This window comes from Lates calcarifer, linkage group LG7_1 (genome assembly GCF_001640805.2).
Source record: "Lates calcarifer isolate ASB-BC8 linkage group LG7_1, TLL_Latcal_v3, whole genome shotgun sequence".
Lineage (NCBI taxonomy): Eukaryota > Metazoa > Chordata > Actinopteri > Centropomidae > Lates > Lates calcarifer.
In genome coordinates this window covers 17,347,235-17,362,312 of record NC_066839.1, presented here as the reverse complement: position 1 = coordinate 17,362,312, position 15,078 = coordinate 17,347,235, and the positions used below count along the sequence as shown (strand labels likewise).

The window sequence follows — 15,078 nt, the reverse complement described above, 5'->3', positions numbered from 1 at the left end:
TTTGAGGAACAACAGCACACCAATACTACACTTGTATTGTCATTATGCATGCTTTGCATGATGGCAAACCATGGCTATCACGCTAAAAGCAAAGCTTTCCCAAGTGCATTTGAAAGCTTTCTGTTGAAACAGACAAATGACTAATAAAGAGAGCAACACAGTATGTGAATATAAAGTAGCTCTGCTGGTTGTTTACTGAATAAATGTCAGTTATAAATAGGATTAGGGTACATTTTTGTTTGCTGCTTGAAACTGAATGCCTAAATAATTCTCAAATAGATGACATAACTTCATATAAAATAAACTGTTGCTACATTTTAACTGAAACTGTGAGTTGTCCATCTTGAGACTCACCTGGTTTTCTCTGGACTGCTGTGGAGGTGTCAGAAGTAAGGAGAGAAAGCAAAGAGAAGTCCTGCATTAGTGACACACTACAGCCACTTTTGCATGTGGTTCTAACATGCAAAACATACCACACCTCTAAAGCTGTGCTCTGCCATGTAAGGAGCAAAGAGCTGCCCCTTGACATGCCTGATTAAAATAACTACTTCAGTATTAAATCCCTGTGGAGAAAAAACACATAAAGTTTCATCTGTCCCATCCTCTCAGGGAACCAGATTGACATGACACCTTTGGCAATCAACTCTTACAATTTGAATATTGTTACAGTAACATATATTCAGCATCTTGTATCACACAGAGTGCCTCACACACATAAAAAGAGACATAAATCCACACCCCCTGAGGATTTATGGTGTTGTGAGGTTTGTGGATCTCAGGACGCTCCTTCTCAGACCCATATCTTTCTCCTCCACTTCCCCTTTTTGCCCCTTTAACCCACCCACCAAGTGTTATCTTCACTGCTGACCCAAATTCAACACCCCCCTTGTGGTTTCCCTGGGGAATGCTCACTGTGGGAACCCTGTAGTTCACAGTATGGCAAGGCAAAAAAAAAAGCTAGAAGGCACACATTAAGCTTTGACACTTGGGGCAAACATCCTCACCAGGATCTCACCCATGGATGACACCTTGTGGGTATCAAACATGCCAGTCTAAATTAGGGCACATGAGAGATCACTGAGTGAAGTCAGTTTCAGTTGTATATGTGGTTATATGTTACACTGTGATAAATGATTCCACTTTATTAGTCTCAAACTTGGTGCTTTTAGGTGTGATTTTTGGAAATTTCTGTAATGAGAGCCTCTAAAGTGCATCAAGTACTGACACGAGGAAATTAAACAAATATTAATTAAGTGTCTCCACAATTTCAAATGTTAATTTGACTGTCTTGATCTCTGCCCAGGCTGCACAGAGGCCTGATCTGTTTCCCACCACCAGATATAATTTTCATGATTTTCATGCTTTATTTTCTTCTCTCTGACTGCATTAAATGTTCAGTTTAAGAAACTTGACACAAGACAGAAATATCATTTGAGGGGAGGTGCAGGGAGACAAAATTCTGTTGAAGCCACCCGTGAGATTTTCTCCTTTCTCCTTTAGGGAGTCCAAAATGGCTGCTACTTCTCCTCCCACATGAGAAGGGATGACATTGGCAGAGGAAAAGGAAGGACGAAGCATGGAAGTGGGGGGAAGGGAGATAGTGGCCAGCTGACGGACAGCAGTGCAGCACCAGCTCTGCAGAACTGGGAGACTTAGGACCCCAGAATGTACAAACGTTTTTTCGTGAATGTGCAGATGCTTGCGCTTAGTAAGTGCGCCTATACTGTGTGTGCGTGTCTGTGTGTTAAACGCTCACTTTCCCATGTAGATAAAACCCTTTCTCTTGATGCGACAACATCCAGAACAAGCCAATGTGCTGTGGAGGACATGTGGTCCGAGCATAATCCCCTGCTCTATTTTACCAGCAGCTTCACCACTCAAATCCTAACATAATTTTCAGCTTGGGCACTAGACACAAATGCCCTCTGCACTGGAATCAGGCAAGTCCCTGCACCATTTTTTTCTTTTTTTTCCCCATGACCTACTTTTTATAGTAAGATTATTGTAACTGTCATTTTTTCCATGTCTGTTTATTAATCCCCAAAGCTAAGCCTGAAGGCACCATTTCAGCACTTGCTTAACAGTTTGCTTGCCCTAGCCTTCAATTACTAGCCTTCCATCAAGCCAGTGAATATTTTTTTTAGCAAAAGGGGCCTTAAACTGTTCATTACAAATGCAGGACGTTGGATTCCAACAGAGGAAATAAGGGATCATTTTACATATTCATTAAACAATCCAGTGTAGCTCTTAATAACCTTGACCTTATGCATATCTCATTGTGACTGAAAAAACCCCAAGGTATTCAAGAGACTTCATAATGTCACCCCCATTAATTTAATTGAACAGAATGAGGGACAATATGCAGATCATTTCCATAAAAGGTACTGATATTTGCACAGCTAATAACGGGAGCAGAATCAAGTTCATATTAAAGATGACTCTGCAGAAATAAACGGTTTAAGAGTTATCAACACGGCACAAGACAAAAGTCCGACACTACAGCAGCGGATTTGCCTGCCAAAGTCAACACGTGTGGAGAGCGAGTGGTGAGTGGTGTCTAATTTCAGCTCATTGCCCTGACGCAGTTAGTCACACTGATACATCCTGATCCACATGGGAACAGAGACTGAACATGTGTTTTATGGCCAACTGTTTATGGTGCTAAGCTGCTACCCGAGCTGGACAGTTTGGGAAGAGCTGCAGAAGCTCACATGGAGACAGAACCGTCTCGTGATTATCACTGCGGTGAAATAATAATGCTTCAGCAGCAGCAGGGTAACCCAGCCACCCCATGATGTGCAAGAAATGCACACCCAAAAATGGGCAAACAGCGTGGGAATGCATGTTTTTCAGCACAAAAGTGGCACAAACAGGCTCTACTCCATTTTCCCATGCCATTTTGTCATTTCTTATCTCACATGTTAATTCTGCCCACTTCTCCTATTTCCCTTCTAGGCCAGTGGGCTAGCAGGCTACCATTAGGAATACGGCTGGCAAAATGATTCAAAGGCCCAGTCCACTCAGTCAGTCAACCATCTGCCTGCTTTAACGAGTAGCTCCGGGGCCTCATTGCTCCGCATGTATGTGTGTGTTTGTGTGCTCGACTGTAAATGCAAATGTGTCTGAGTGCATGCGTGCAAGACCCTGGTCATGCAGCCTGATAATGTAACATATAAATATTCACAAGTTTGACAGATTGCTTTCATTGCTCATTAATGTACGGCATTATCAACAGTATGCCAACAAAGACAGGTGTGCTAAGCAGTTGCTCACATCTTACTGCAACCAAATGGTGATGCTTTGATCACACTGAGTATCCATTCCCAAAAATGTCCTGTGCCCCAGGGCTGCTGGAACAACAAGTATTTTGCCACCTGTGGACACGGGGGCTTAACAATAAAAAAAAAATCCTGTGCTAGTTTGCCGACAGACATTTTGAACTGACAGTGGTGTTTGTGCAAGCATTTTCCGGGCAAATTAGCCATCTCTGTTCTCATTATCCTCCTAATTATAGTTCCCAGTCTCTGTGGCATAATCAACAATCAGCCACATCAGTTAATGGGAAGGCAGAAAAGAGCAGCAGTCAGATCAGCTGGGAAGTTAACATGACTACCCTCCCTGCCTCGCTCTTTTATTGCCTTCAAATGGAAGAAAACGGAGAATAGGTGTGTGAATAGATGTGTGTGTGTGTGTGTGTATGTGTGTGAAGGAGGGGGGGGTAGTTCATGTCCAACAGCTGACCTCCTGGGACAAATTGGGGTACAACAGGCCCGTGGTGAATTCACTCGTCATACTTGCTCTGCCCTGCGGCTGAGATATGACCATCTCTTTTCCTGTCCAAACTGTCTGGCTGAGTCGCAAGCGCCCTCTTAGAGCCTTGGTTGTTTTAACACGAGGATGTCATAGTTCCCCTGTCAGCTCTCAGGAAGCTCTCAAACAAATGGACCACCTCCTTCTCCTCCTCCTCCTTCTCCTCCATCGACTGCTCAACACAGGCAATGAGCAAATGGGATGAAGTGAAAACGGGGCAAGTCCAGCCCGTCCGCTTGACTGCTCTGCAACCAGCACATCGCGTGCTGTCCTGAACAATGCCACAGGCTAGCGCTTGGGATTTAAGCTCCAAACAGCTTTGTTTGAGCAGCAAATGATCGGACATATTATGAAACCAAGTGCAGCCACAGAAATCTGAAAATGCATATTTTAAATGCATGCTATAATGGTGACAAATAATAACATCTTAACTTTATTAGACACATTAACTTGCAATCAGTGCCATAGTATTCAGTGAGCATTCCCCTGATTTTTGGCAAAATGGAGTCATCCCTCAGCCATGTCAGTCTGATATGGGCAGGCAGGAAGTGGGTCAGCAGTGGAGGAAATTTGACATGGGTCTTTTCACACAAAGTTATCCTTCACAATCCATACACATGAAGAAAAGTGTTAAGCGTGTAAAATTATAGTGAAATTGTTTATTCTCTGGATTACTGATCTAAATATGAAAGGTAGAATATTTTTATTATGTGAGAGATGCAGTCCCAAAAAAGAGGAAATGAAGCAAATTATTATTGGCATCGGCTGGCATTGATATCAAGGCTACAAGCAGTGGTGTGTTTTGAAAGATGTAGGTTTAACATTAAGCAGCCCTGAACCAGCACAAGCAGGGCAATAAAAAATTGAAAGTAGTTCAGTGTACAGTACAAGGAAAAATTATTTTTTCCTAGCATTTCCTGGAGTGAAAGGGAAGAACCATGCATTATACCACTGTCACTGGGGCATTTGAGAGCATACATAAGTATTAGCTGAAAAAAGAGCTTCGTATGCCTATATCTATGAAGGTGTGGAGATAGAATAGGGTAGAATATTGTCAAAGTGCTGCATCTCATTACACTCCCCAAAAAAGAGATGGCCTTGGCACAGAAGCAGAGAAAAAATAGATGAAGTTGTTTCTCATCCAAACACTTGTGTGTACCTTCAGGTCCCTGCGCCACCTTGCAAGAGCTGAATACATTTAACGGAGAAAAGAGAACTGAGTGTTGTAATTTTAGTCATATCAGCTAATACCGTATCCACCGCTTCCTCATCAAAAGTAATAACTGTGAAGGGAGAGGAAATGCTGAGCACATCACCTCCAATTTAACTCCCACATGAAATATGACGACTTTGTAAAAGAAGCTGCAAGACCAACAACCTACAAAGAAATATTCTGATTCTAAGTCCTGTGTGAATTGTGTTAAATCTTTCGAACACATGGGAGTATACCTGCCTGTGCTTCGTATAAATTACACTGTTGTGTAAATGCTACATTGCAATCAATGCACATTTTTCAAGGCATTTTCATAAATGAAGTTTGGGGTGGCACAAATCACATTAGGTGTAGCGGGAATAGCAACGCAGTTATGGAAATTGAATCTAATTTCAGCAGTCTGTAGTGAGATTTATTGTGTAGCAAAATACATACACAGAGTTTTAAGCCACACACAAGACCACTTTAAGAAATATACCGTATATCTGATGCAAAAACCAAATGTGAGACGTTAATATAACATTTTTTTACTGTATACCTGGAGGCAGACAGAAAACCTACTGTTAGGTCAGTTCTAAATTTGTAAGGAATCCCTCTGAATTTTTTACAAAGATTTTAATCAATATTCAGCGCTTGACACAGAAAGCTCTGGAGCCAGCCCTCTTACCTTCAGTGCAGTATCGACCTACATATCCAGTTTTGGAGCAGTCACAGTAGGTTTCTCCATCTGCCAGGGAGCAGATCCCACCATTCTCACAGGGGTTCTCTGTGCAAAGGCCCATCATCTCCAAGCGTACCTTCTGACTATTGATGAGTGTGGGCAGCTTACTCCCATAACTGAAGTCCTGTAATAATTCCCTTGAATGGTGGTAGCTCACGGACAGAGGGCAGGGTTATGGCAGATGTACGGATGTCCCCCGGGAGCCCCCCAAGGAAGAGGTCGCTAACAATCTTCATGAACTGACGCTGGGGCCGCACCTCCTCTGTCTTGGTCTGGCCATCTACGGCCAAGCCAGTCCGCAAGTTGTGCCTGTTGATGGCAGCAAAGTGCCAGCGGCTGTCGTTGACCATTTTATCAGAGGTTATGGTGGTTTCAGCGCAGTCGATGCTGACACGAAGCTGCAGCTTACCCTCAGAGACTGTGAGAAGCAGAAAGTCGCAGTATCCTCCGTCGTCGAAGTAGAGCAGCAGGCCTTCCGATTCTGAAGTCTTGAATTGAAATGTCAGGTCACTTCTGGTGCTGGCGTCCCAGCGCAGGTAGCGAGCCCACTGACCATCAGAGCCAGTAAACTCCAAGCCTACACTCAGGCCCAGCACAGTACTTAGCAGCAAGAGGACATGCCCAGGTAGGCTGTTGGGATTCATTGTAGAGAATAACACGGTGCACCAGTAGAGGGTTGGAACTGGGGATAGATCCTCAAAGTGATAATAACATCTGATTATGGCTGTGTTCCAGGATTTATCTGCTGAATGTTATATTCCACATAGACAATTTTACAGTCAAGCAGAGAATGAAATATTCTTTTTTTGAGGCAGATCTAATGTTGATAATGGACAGAATCTAATCTCTCAGCCAAGTCTATGCAGAGATATATGGGCAAAATATCAAATTTCCACACAAAGTGGACAGGTGAAAGTGCTAGGATGAAGGTGATCCTTGATGTGTTGTGTCAGTGATTCAGAGCTGCATCTTGCGATTTCTCTTTGAGGCGACTTCCTGGATTGAAGCATATGACCTTCATCGCCGGTCCAGTTCCGTGCCCCATGGTTTGATCTCCAGCTTCGGACACACCTTTACAGAACTACAGAAAAAATATGAAAAAAAAGAAACATCACTTCAAGCAAAAAATTGTGGTTTTTAATGTAAACACGACAAAGGAACCACCTGCAAATATAATAGATTGTGGTGGTTCACTATAAACTTATAAGTTACTAAAGATGAATACAATACATGTAATCAAATACTGTCCAGTACTTTGCTCTGCAAAAAATTTATTATTTGTTAAAGTTTAAATGTTGCATTTTAATTAACACTACATGAGAAGTTCAACTGCAAGGTAATTTTTAAGCTGCATTTTGTAGTGTTGTTACATTATATTGGGTCCAGTTCAAAATGTTATTCAGAAGAAGCAGAATGGAAGAAGCACCACCAGCTTTTGTGTCAACAAGTTAAGTAAAATATACAGAAACGACTTGCATATAAACAAAATCATGCCTATGAGTTCAGATCAAACTGAAAGAGAATATTAAGAGCACCATTCAATGCGGATTTGACTCTCCATGTGGCCATTAAATACCACTAAATAACCACTAATAACATCCATTAAAGGTTTACGAGCATTTTATGCAGGGTTCCATTTCTACCAATTACCCATTTTATTTGAAGATCAACTCAAATAATCGTTCAGTGTTTTACAGCCTTAAATTGAGAGTTAAGTTCCCAAACAGTGGTAGCGCAACACAGAAATTTTGTGAGGAAAAAAGTAACATCAAGAAGACTGTTGTTGCTGATTCTGTGATGAGTGGAAATCCATTGAGGTGAGCCAGAACATGTGTTTAGCCTCAAACGTTAGCCTGCTATCTGTAAGGGCCTGCTGGGATCCTGATAAATATGACTAATTATCCACCGCCACTCTTTCTCTCATTTGCATGTCTTTGGGGGATTACAATCATAAACAGCTATTCAGAGAGATGTTATGGTGGTACCACATCATATTTGAATCCCACCACTATTAACATTTTTTTAATTTTCTCTTGGTGAATGTACATTCAAATTATTTCCATCACCGAAACCCAGATGATGCTTGTGTGGAATATTAACTAACTGACTAGTCCTTGCCTGCTACACCTGTACTTACTCAGCTCTGTTTAAATTTGCTCTGCAGAGCTAGAAATGATTCACATGGCGAAACCTTATATGTGTGTGTACTCTTCCAGCCCTTTGCCTTTGCAATTGTTTTGGCAGTGGGCAGCCCACCAGACAAACGCATTGTCCAATCATGACAGTAGCACAGAACCTTGCAACACAATAGGCCCTTTAACCACCTGCCCTGAATAGTTAATCTTGCTGCAGCAGGCGAGCTATTGAATTCTAGTAACTGATACCTATGCTAATGCACTGTGTGCACGCATGTGTGTCCCTGTGCACGAGTGAGCGTGTGTGTGTGTTTCTGACAACACTGTGTTGCCTGGTTCAGTCGTTGTCTTTGTCTTAAAGGTGACTTCATGAGACAGCAGAGAGGTTTAAAGGTTCTGTGTGGCGAAAGAAAACCTGAATACAGCTGTGTCAATCTTACCCCACGAGCAACAGTGATGTCCTATGTGCTGCGTGTGTTCCTTCAATAAGCAAAGCTTGATGTGCCCATGAAACCTGAGATGCCAGTCTCTTTGAAAATTGGCCTTGGCCTCTATTCAGTTAACATGACTTATTGTGTGTATTGCCTAACTGAGGCATCAGGTGTCCCTTTGAGCCATAGATGTGACCGTAGATGCTAACAATGCTAACATGTTCCCTTTCCGTTAACTAAAGTGCTAATAGAGATTTTTCTTTCCTCCAGTGTAGGAAATGCCTTTTTAAAACAACGTCACTGACATTTAACCCCTAAATACAGCATTATAAATGAGACTATGACGCCAGTTCATGATCAGTTTTTTGACATTTGACAAACTGAATGCCCTATCACATGTCCATAACCTCTAATATCTAATTTTGTGTCTAAACTGTCCTCCTGCTAGCTAGCCCGAAGGCTAAGCTAAATGAAGCTAATGTGGTGACAAGTCAAATTTCACACAGAAGATTTTACTGACACTTTACCTCACAGGCTTGTTATGAAAGACGGCCTTCAGCTAACCTCACGCCTGACAGCATACTTTGTAGGCCTCACTTTGGAGGGCAAAAAACGCAAATTAAGAAGCTATTTTTGGTTACTTAAGACTATGTAGCTACTACTAATTAGCATGAATAGAATTTTTTTTGTCTGTAAAATGAAAACAGTAAGGCCACATCTCACATGTCAAAATGTAAAGAGATGGCTACCTTGACCCTGAGCAGTATTGTTAGCTAGCTCCTGTTCTTGATAGAGTTATTGGTATGCTAGAATAAACACATATTTTCCGGGATATATACACGTTGAATTATTAAAGAGTGCAGGATATGAGATGACCTGCACGGGATACCGTCACTGACTGGCCATAAATGATGCATTGATGCATCCAGCTCCAGTGCCGCAGATTTATTGACATGTTTTGTAATATAGCCTAGCCCCCATCACGCACTGAAGACCCCTCGATCCCCTGCTGTGCTCCCTGTCTATCACAAGCCTCAGCCTGGAGGAACGATTTAATCTGACATCAGTCACAGCAGACAAGGGTATCCTGCATTAGGAAAGTGTGTGCGGACCTGCCAGTCCACTGGTTAGACAAAGTGGGGTACAAGAACCACCACGGTGGGCTTTTTTTTTTGGGGGGGGGGGGGGCACTGAGCGGTCACAAGCAAAAAATGGTGAGAATTTCAGCGTATTCATTCACTAGAAAATGAGGAAATGATGCACGATTTCTGTATCGATCACGTGTAACTGTATCTCTACACCATTTTACCACACAGATCCAACCCAGGTGGTTCCTCGGGACAAATAAAGACTTGTTTCAGACAAGAATGCTCTGTCCAGTAAATGTAGGTTTAACTGCACAAACTGGCCACTGCTGCCATAGAATGAGTAGACATGACAGGACGGCTCCTTCTGTCACCCAGTGAACATCTGTGCAAAACTCCAGATGTTAGTATTAAAAGATAGTATCGTATTTAACCACATGCTTTAGGTGAGAAAATAGCTCACAGTATAACATCAACATGATATAATTCTATACTGCCTACATTTAATATTGAGAACAGAGGAAAGTGTGGTCATGAGGTGACTGTAAGCACAGAGACATAAGTTCCTGCAGGAATATTAAATCATAGTAATGTTACTACTGCAAGCCCCGTTGGGTTTGTCAACTCCACACAGACATGCTTCCACATAATAAGTGCAATAACCGGCGTTCATAGAGATCAGATGAGTAATTTTGATGCGTTAATGGAATATTTGAAGTCTTCTGCTGAAAGTAAAACGCTTCAAACTGATTAGAAACCCGACCCGCAGCCCTGCACCACTGAATAAAACAGCGGACACCATTTTTTTTTTTTTTTTTCTTTCAGCAGCGCTCCAGCGCTCCCTCCGCTTCTCGCACGGTGGCAGTCTGACTGTTGCTCAAGGGTTTTATAAGCCCTTCCTTAAGAAAAAAAAAATTACCAAGCGAAATTTGAACAGGAGGTCGGGATTATATTTGTAAGAAATCATCTGTAAATCGTGAGCAGGTTCTGGCAGCTCCTGCTTAAGCGTTTAAGGTGTAGTATACGGAGCTGTCCCCACCGAGAGACGCGAATCACTGAGCTGAAACTTTCCGTCTCAACGCGCATCACTCATTCACCACAGATATTTTTGTCACAAATTCAGTTTTTAACAAGTCAGCCCGGTCTCTTGAGGTGCGGTTCGCCTACAAATCACCCCCTCCTCTGTGGATAAACTGCGGGTGAGTGCTTTTAAACTAATCATCCAAACCATCCTATTGCGCTTAAATCCCCATCTCAGCCCAAACTCACCACTTCAATTCCACATCAAATACACAGAAAAGGAAGATCCTTGCAGAAAAACTTCAGGATCCTACAACATAAATACCTTCACAGAACACCTACTGCATGAGGGCACGGGTATAAAAAAAAAAGAAGAAGACGAATAGCCCAGTTTTAATCTGCTCCTACCTTTTCTTGCAGACTGTTCCGACGGATAAAGCCTATTTATAAGTAGGCTATATCAAATTATAATAATCCAAAGCAAAATTCCATCCAGAAACCGTTGTATTTTTAATTACAGTCTGCCCGGGGCGGTGAGATGCTGATGCTGGTGATGATGAGGAGGTTATTATAAGTGAGGAGCGGTGGAGGGAAAGGCAGCGGTCCTCCTTCCCCCGGCTCAGTGAACGCGCATCTCTCAGCTCGGCTCACTCAGCGCAACTGATGATGGGCCCCTGGATTTCTCCCACACTGACGCTCTGACCCGCCTTCTACACAGCACTCTCAACAGTGGGGGGGAGGGGGGGCAATCATTCCATTTGTAGAGAAAATGGGGAAAATAGCCCCTCAGGACAAAATACCAATAATAAAAACTCTTTATTCCTCATTCGTAGACAGGCTTTTGTATGCTGTTTGCGGTAAAATTGTGCTATTTGCGCGCTGGAATTAATAACAGGACAAGAAGCACAGGACGTGCAGACCGCATGCACACTGAGTGGCCACAGTATGGCAGTGAATTTTTATTTTTACCATACACGTGCCTGGTGTCTTATAATTTTAGATGGGCTGTCTCCTCTGTCTGTTTTGCTGAGTGGCTGACAGGTTTTAAAGGTAACCACTGACAATCTGGGAATCTGAAGGTTATAAGGCTTTGATTACCGTAATGCTACCTCTGGTTAAACCTGGAATTTTAGTGCAAAGAAAATTAGAAAATAAGAGTGCAAAACGACAGTAGAGTGAAAATGTGATTTGTTTTAGTGTGGAATATGTTAGCATCGAGGCTGCATCGGGGGTTCCAGCACCTTGGACAGCACTCCTGGCGTTAGTACTGCTGGGGCAACAGGCTTAATTCCAACTCAGTCCTGGGTTCAGTACCTTGGACAGCACCCTGGGTTTTTAAATGTCCGAGTGGTTCCAGTGCCAGGGAGCTGTCCAAGGTTCTGAACTCCCGTCAGACAACAAAGGACAACCAGGAGGATTATGCACAGAGAGAGGAAAGGTGCAGAGAATGGTTCAGTCCCTACATAAAATACCACAGCACTTGAACATGTTGTATTCTAGTGCATATCATATAACAGTCTGCTTGTTTTCTGCATATACCATACAAATGAAGGAGGTTTATGTTAGTGCACAGAAGGCTAACATATTGGGGGGGGGGGGCAATCCCAACTGACATTGGGCGTGAGGCAGGTACAGAGGCAGATCGCCAGTCCAGGGCCAACACTTATAGACACACAACACAACTCCAATTTAGAGTCACCAGCTAACCTAACCTGTATGTGTTTGGACTGTGGGAGGAAGGCATAGTACACAGAGAGAAAATTCCCAGGTGAACTGAGGCTCAAACCCGGAACCTTCTTGCTGTGAAGCAACAGTGTTAACCACTGCACCACCATGCCACCCATGTTTAAGTTGACAATTAATATTTTGCAATAAAATGTAAGGGAGTAAAAGTGTATTACTGCATAGAATTATAGCATTATTTTTATCCTACCACTTTTTCTACAGGTAGCTTTCTGCTGTGATGATGACTGTTCTTGCTTTTACATAAAACTAATCTAAAAACAGAGTTTACAAAGTGCTACAGGAAGAAGAAAGAAGAAAGAAGAAAATGCACAATGAGAAGATTAAAGTGACAAGAAAAAATAATCATAGTAATAAATGGATTTGTAATACACAAGCACATATTTGACAGGATGAAAACAGCATAGAGTTGGAAAAACAACTGCATCAAAGCAAAACCCATGCACAAGATTATACTTATTTAGCATATCTAAATTCCATATGCAGGGTCTTGAAGGTGTAATGAACGGCTTTCCAGACTGGATCAGTCAGCAAGGTCCTGCCTGACTGTCTAGACCTGACTTAAAAAAAACCAAAGAGGTCTTCATATATCAGGGCATCAGGCCAAGACCAAACATGGTAAGTACTTGCAACCAATGGCAGAATGCTAAATCTGACACACGGATTCTTCTTCTTTGGCACCAGTCCAAATCCTGGCTGATGCTTTGAGAAATAGCTTGAGGCATGAGAGTGACTTTTGACTGAGGCAGGACTAGAAGGAGATGAGAAGAAAAGCATCAACAACCTTCTCTTGTTCTGTGAAGAATAAAAGAACTTAGACAGATCATCAAGAACTGGAGATTCCTGGAGGTAATACAGATCCCCCACCCCACCCCCTTTATGCAAGGCAATTCCAAAAGGCTCTGTACTGGCAAATGTATTTTCAGGTATTTTAACTGATGAGACAGTATTTTCAGGACAAATGACTACACCTTAACTTTAATGCATCTATTAGGGCTAGTCTTGGACTCTTATCATTATCTTCATTATATGTATTTAGAATTAATCCTATGCAGATCTTTTCCTTAGGTCATCCAAACTGGGCTAATTGGGCCTAAAATGTGGCCATGGTGATCTCACAGATGATTGGTTGGTTGTAGTAACAAAATATATTTCTATTGTAGACAAAGATTCTGAGCCAAGACAGTGAAAATCCAGCGATATTAACCCACTGCTACAGGAGCTGAATTACAAGCAGCATGATGAACCATGTTAAATGAGGCACTAAGGTCTAATAGGACTCAAATGAAACAATCTTCTGCATCTGCTGTAAAATTGAGGCCATTTGTTACTTTGAATAGGGCTGCAAGGCTAAAACAACATCTGTGCTGCTCTGGTTGCCCTGTTGCCACTGCAGCCCTGACCTGGATAAAATGCAGAAGAAATGAAAGGATCACTGGACTAATGGTTCCAGGAATGATAGATTCATGTCTCCATGCTATTGTTTAACTTTAATAAATCACTGTAATTTCTCAAAAATATCTATTTTGTAATACATAATTGTTACAGTCACATTCTCTCTACTGAGATCAGTATCATTAGTCCTGACAGATTGACTTTATTAAATTCAGCTTTATTAAATCCTAACATTAATGCTGCTAAGGAGACAATTTACGCCAATACATTAAAAGGCGAAACAAATGAATACTCACAAAAATAAATACAAAAAACATTAAAATTATAATACTGATGATATTAATAAATGCAAACACACTCAGTCAGGATTCTGTAGGGCTAAGTGGTGACTGCTGATGAGTCAACTTAGAAACTGAATACTAATGATTCTTTGCAGACATTGCAGAATATAATCTAATTTTAAGGACTTTTCTATAGTCTGCAGAATGTTGATCACATCTTTTTTTCAACACACCTGTTACAACATAAAACAATGTATTTTTCTTTGTTTGAATGTACATCACACATCAGCTGACTATTTCAGATTGTCAATGCATCACCTGGACCATCCTTTGATATTAAAGCTGATCCAGTGACATATTAACTAGGTCTTAGGGGCTAATGAAAACGGAATGGTGATGAGAGCTCCCTCTAATGAGCAACAGCAGAGAGAGAGAGACAGCAGAGAGGAAGAGAGCTCCATCCCCAGAGATAAAAATGAAAATGTGTTACAAGACATGCACACAAGCATTCATGAGCTGCTAAACTCTGCTTTGCCTGACCCTCACAACCCAGACAAAGATGTATGCAAACGCGAAGACAAACAAAAGAATTTCCTCCACAAATATATCACTAAATTCAAAGACAATAATGCCTCAAGCACACTTAGTTTCTCACACAACGTTTTCTGCCCTCCTTTCGTCTGTACTAAAAGGCATAATAAATGAATTATAACCCTTTGATAATGTCTTCAAACTGAATTTAGCACGCACTTCTGGTTTACTTTAATAAATCCCAGCTACTTGTGCTGTAATCACGAAATGAATTTCCAGCTGCCACAACAACTGTTGTATTATTTACAATGTATTATATATGCCGTGATGCAAATAATGCATCAACCATGGGTGCAACATTTTCCTACAGCATGTAGAATGACCATGCTTAGTCATGTCTAGCGACATGTCACCTTTACATATTGGCTTTATCCCTCAGTGGCTTCTTCTTTTAGTTTATTCAACCTGTTCTGTATGATTTTATTGCAGGCCTGTCAAGCTTGGCTTTCTCCACCTACTGAAGTGGTGTGTAGTGGTTGCTTTTTTTCTTTTTGGCCTTTCCAAAGACAAGCACAAAAAATTGTTTATGTGCTCTAACATAGTCTGCAAAGCATGCCTGGCTAACTAGCTTGATGTCACAGTAACCTAGCATTAATTCCATGGCCAAGAGTTGTTATCAACTAATTACATTAATATGTAGGGTTACATGTTAC

The 15,078-nt window shown here is 41.7% G+C and overlaps 1 protein-coding gene across 1 annotated transcript in view; it reads right to left on the bottom strand.

Moving 5' to 3' along the window:
- nrxn3b (neurexin 3b) overlaps positions 1–11,089 on the bottom strand; it is a 120,514-nt gene extending 109,425 nt beyond the window's left edge. The window contains 4 exon segments of the mRNA XM_051071983.1: positions 355–372; positions 5,691–5,871; positions 5,873–6,825; positions 10,824–11,089. Of these exon segments, the coding sequence (XP_050927940.1) occupies positions 355–372; positions 5,691–5,871; positions 5,873–6,388 (715 nt within the window). The 5' untranslated portion in view covers positions 6,389–6,825; positions 10,824–11,089.
- Positions 11,090–15,078: the final 3,989 nt, after the last annotated feature.